Source organism: Idiotropiscis lumnitzeri, chromosome 19 (assembly GCF_059441095.1).
Source record: "Idiotropiscis lumnitzeri isolate Australia: NSW breed Sydney's pygmy pipehorse chromosome 19, RoL_Ilum_1.0, whole genome shotgun sequence".
Taxonomy (NCBI): domain Eukaryota; kingdom Metazoa; phylum Chordata; class Actinopteri; order Syngnathiformes; family Syngnathidae; genus Idiotropiscis; species Idiotropiscis lumnitzeri.
Window position 1 is genome coordinate 1,852,207 of NC_142409.1, and position 4,657 is coordinate 1,856,863.

General features: G+C 57.2%; 1 protein-coding gene across 1 annotated transcript in view; it reads right to left on the reverse strand.

The window, feature by feature from the left end:
* Positions 1-4,404, reverse strand: part of LOC148317974 (ATP-binding cassette sub-family D member 3-like) — a 78,531-nt gene extending 74,127 nt beyond the window's left edge. Inside the window, exons 1-2 of the mRNA XM_088283563.1 lie at positions 4,386-4,404; positions 3,447-3,682 (exon numbers count right to left, since the gene is read on the reverse strand). Coding sequence (XP_088139689.1) covers positions 3,447-3,682; positions 4,386-4,404 — 255 coding nt within the window. The remainder of the gene's footprint in view (positions 1-3,446; positions 3,683-4,385) is intronic.
* Between the last annotated feature and the right edge of the window lie 253 nt (positions 4,405-4,657).

Consider the following 4,657-nt stretch of genomic DNA (forward strand, 5'->3'; position numbering starts at 1 on the left):
GTACAGAAGATGGATGGATGGATGGTTTCAAAGCAGAAATAGCTCCAGTCACATTTTTAATGGCATCCAATAGGAGTATTACAAATTAATCTAAAATAACTATCAATATCTCTATATACATGTTTTGAAGTCTCAATAGATAAGTAGACATACATACGATCATACATTAAGGTTCAATAAAATTAATAAAATGGTTTTTTTTTTGGTCTATCAATGAATGCTATCCATTGTTCTCTTGACCGCTCCAGTCTAAGCCGGTGGTCTTACATTGCATCCAATAAACATACGTCAGTTGCTTGTAATTTTTGCAAAAGAAAGTTGCTATTTCTCAAGCATTCATCTTTTGTTTCCTCCAATGTCTTGACCATAATTTGTGTATTTAAGTACAGTGACTGCTTTAAATCTGAGCAGAGCCACAATACCGCAGTTGACGTGGTGCAAAATCGAACATGAAAAACCGTCATATAAAACACTTTAATGAACATGCAAAAATACAAACACAGACACACACATACACACTACAATCTATTTAAAACATTTTCAGACTGCAGTGCCATTTGGAATCTTTCAACCCGCTCCTTCAGCATTTCCTTGCAGTCTTTCGTGATACCTCTTTCCAACTGTTCAGCCACCAGTACCTGTTCACTTTCAAAGACAGACACAAGACAAAATCTATTAATCATATACGCACACACATACACATACATCTGCACATATATACAAGTAAACATTAGTAAATGTAATCTTTATCTAAACTCTATTTTCCATAGATTCTTGCATTACAACGACTCAATTTTCTAATTTTGGAGTCGACAAACCCCCTGGAGAAATGATAGATGCTAAAAAAACAACTTCACTGTTCGTGTCAACCATTCAGAGTGTATAATCTTAGTATCGTGTACGCCAGAGATTAAGTTTACATTTTGCTGCAAATTTGTGTTTTGCGTTCATGTTGTTATATTGTTTATTGCGGAGTATACCAAAAAAGCAGAAAACTATAGACGTTTGGTGGAATTCCTTTGCCTGTGCAGAGAAAATTATTTTCAAGAGTAAATATAGAATGATAACACACTTTATAATTAGTATTTGTCGCATTTCATCAATGGTTTAAAGGCAAGTAGCTATTTTTAAAGTTACCTGCTTAGAGTGTATGTGGTCTCCGCCGAGACAGGAACGTGGAGCGGCGGCTGGTCGTCGAGCCCCGCCGAGACAGGAACGTGGAGCGGCGGCTGGTCGTCGAGCCCCGCCGAGACAGGAACGTGGAGCGGCGGGTGGTCGTCGAGCCCCGCCGAGACAGGAACGTGGAGCGGCGGCTGCTCGTCGAGCCCCGCCGAGACAGGAACGTGGAGCGGCGGCTGCTCGTGGAGCCCCGCCGAGACAGGAACGTGGAGCGGCGGCTGGTCGTGGAGCCCCGCCGAGACAGGAACGTGGAGCGGCGGCTGGTCGTGGAGCCCCGCCAAGACAGGAACGTGGAGCGGCGGCTGGTCGTGGAGCCCCGCCGAGACAGGAACGTGGAGCGGGGGCTGGTCGTGGAGCCCCGCCGAGACAGGAACGTGGAGCGGGGGCTGGTCGTCGAGCCCCGCCGGGACAGGAACGTGGAGCGGCGGCCGGTCGTCGAGCCCCGCCGAGACAGGAACGTGGAGCGGCGGCCGGTCGTCGAGCCCCGCCGAGACAGGAACGTGGAGCGGCGGCCGGTCGTCGAGCCCCGCCGAGACAGGAACGTGGAGCGGCGGCCGGTCGTCGAACCCCGCCGAGTCAGGAACGTGGAGCGGCGGCCGGTCGTGGAGCCCCGCCGAGACAGGAACGTGGAGCGGCGGCCGGTCGTGGAGCCCCGCCGAGACAGGAACGTGGAGCGGCGGCTGGTCGTGGAGCCCCGCCGAGACAGGAACGTGGAGCGGCGGCTGGTCGTCGAGCCCCGCCGAGACAGGAACGTGGAGCGGCGGCTGGTCGTCGAGCCCCGCCGGGACAGGAACGTGGAGCGGCGGCCGGTCGTCGAGCCCCGCCGAGACAGGAACGTGGAGCGGCGGCCGGTCGTCGAGCCCCGCCGAGACAGGAACGTGGAGCGGCGGCCGGTCGTCGAACCCCGCCGAGTCAGGAACGTGGAGCGACGGCCGGTCGTCGAACCCCGCCGAGACAGGAACGTGGAGCGACGGCCGGTCGTCGAACCCCGCCGAGACAGGAACGTGGAGCGACGGCTGGCCGTTGAACCACGCCGAGGCAGAGGCGAGACGCGGCGGTGGTTCATCGGCCACCGCCGAGGCGGGAACTTGGGACGGGCGCAGGGCGTGCGCCATCAGGTCGAGGACTTGAGGCGGACGCAGGGCGTGCTCCGCTGAAACGTGGACTTGGGGCGGACGCACGACGTGCTCCGCCGAGACGTGAACTTGGGGCGGACGCAGGGAGCGCTCCGCCTGAACATGGACTTGAGGCGGGCGCAGGACATGCTCCGCCGGGACATGAGCTTGAGGCGGACGCAGGACGTGCTCCGCCGGAACGTGAACTTGGGACGGACGCACGACGTGCTCCGCCGGAACGTGAACTTGGGACGGACGCACGACGTGCTCCGCCTGAACGAGGACTTGGGACGGACGCAGGGTCTGCTCCGCCTGAACGTGGACTTGGGGCGGACGCAGGCCGTGCGCCGCCGGAACAGGGACTTGAAGCGCCGGAACGGGGCTCAGCAGCTGGCGAGGAGCCGGAACGGGACTCAGCAGTTGGCGGGGAGCCGGGACGGGGCTCAGCAGCTGGCGGGGAGACGGGACGGGGCTCAACAGCTGGCGGGGAGCCGGAACGGGGCTCAGCAGCTGGCGAGGAGCCGGAACGGGACTCAGCAGCTGGCGAGGAGCCGGGACGGGGCTCAGCAGCTGGCGGGGAGCCGGAACGGGGCTCAGCAGCTGGCGGGGAGCCGGGACGGGACGCTGCAGCTGGCGAGGAGACGGCGTGGTCTGCAGCAGCTGACGTGGAGGCGGCGTGGTCTGCAGCAGCTGACATGGAGGCGGCGTAGGTTGCTGCAGCTGACGTGGAGGCGACGAGGGTTGCTGCAGCTGACGTGGAGGCGACGAGGGTTGCTGCAGCTGACGTGGAGGCGGCATGGTCTGTGCCGCTGACGGGGAGGCGGCATGGGTTGCTGCAGCTGACGTGCAGGCTGCGGCGGGCCGGGCGCAGCAGGCGGGCCGGGCGCAGCCGAGACGGGGAACCTGATCCCTATCAGCCTGCCGCCATAGGGGATCAGGGGAATGGGAGACGCGAGGGACCGAGACTAGGGGTGCTGGTGAACGTGAGCTATGAGACGCAAGGGGGACGTGACAAGGTGCGGAAACCGACAGTGAACGAGGTGTGCGACGTGACCGTGACTTACGTGACTCGGGGAGTGAAGCGCGCGTGGTACCGTGGGGAGTAGCAGAACCCCCACTGGGGCGCCATCGTTGGCCGCCACGTGGGGTTGCCCGGAAGGCCAACCGGGTGCCCCGGTAAGGGCTCGCGGTGGCAGAAGGGGAGAAAGGGTCAACCCGAAGGGGTGCCCAGAAATCATCGTCCGAGGGAGAGTCATTCGCGAATTCCGACTCAGAGTCGTCGTCGAAATCAGAGTCGAATTGCACGGGAGGAGGTATGACGGTGGGGTACTCATTAACATGATCGTGAAACCAAAAGGGTGAAACCGACGTGGAACGAAAAATGGTACCTACATGGAGGACACGGGGTTGGTCGGCAGGCTGAGGGGGGTAGTCCGAGCGGCGACGACGACGCCGCAGAGAGCTTCCCGCTGGGTCCGGATGAGGTCGGGTCATTCTGTCAGGGTCGCCGGTCGGCGAGGAGGAGGTGGACCCAAAAGGCGAGGAGGCAGGAAGGTGGGTATCGTTAAGGGATTTTATTTCAGGAAGTCCACAAGGAGAGACAACAGGGAAGGGAGCAAAAATAACAAGGTAACCAAAACGTGACTGACAGGAAAGGAGGACGAGGAACAGAAGCCGGGGCAAAACACTGAGGGACGTAACGGGAACGAGGACGTGAACACAAGCATGAACATGAAACATGACATAACGCGGTCGTGGAAGTCCGTAGTATGCGGCAATGACCCGACACTGCGTTGTCGGCATGGAAAGCCTAAATAGTCCAGTCGTTAGGGAGCAGATTGGGATCAGGCGTGACGGCCAACAGGGAACAGGTGCGCGGCCGGTGAGGACGAGACGGCCGAGAGGGAAACGCCCCCACACAGCTGACAAAACAATAACAAAAAAGCACATGGCAGGAAGGAGGGAAGAAAACAACAACAAAAACACCGACATGCCCGACACGGGTCATGACACTACCTGTCCGACCCACTGAACATCATCACTCCAGTCTGTGCCCTACGATCATCCTCCTCCATTAACCTGACTGTTCACCTGTCCGTCTCAGCACCATTGGGGAACAGAGCCTTCAGTCGCTCTGCTCTCCAGCTTTGGAACTCTCTGCCACCTGACCTCCGCAACACACCGTCGTTCAAATCAAAACTCAAAACTCGCCTCTTTAAGATCGCCCACTCACCCTGACAGCACCACATCATTTTAATTTCTCTTCTATATTTTATTCACTTGATTTACTTATTTATTTATTCATTATTATTATTTTATTTTCTAAATTTTCTTACTTTGAGCATTTTGGTCTTAATTGCTTT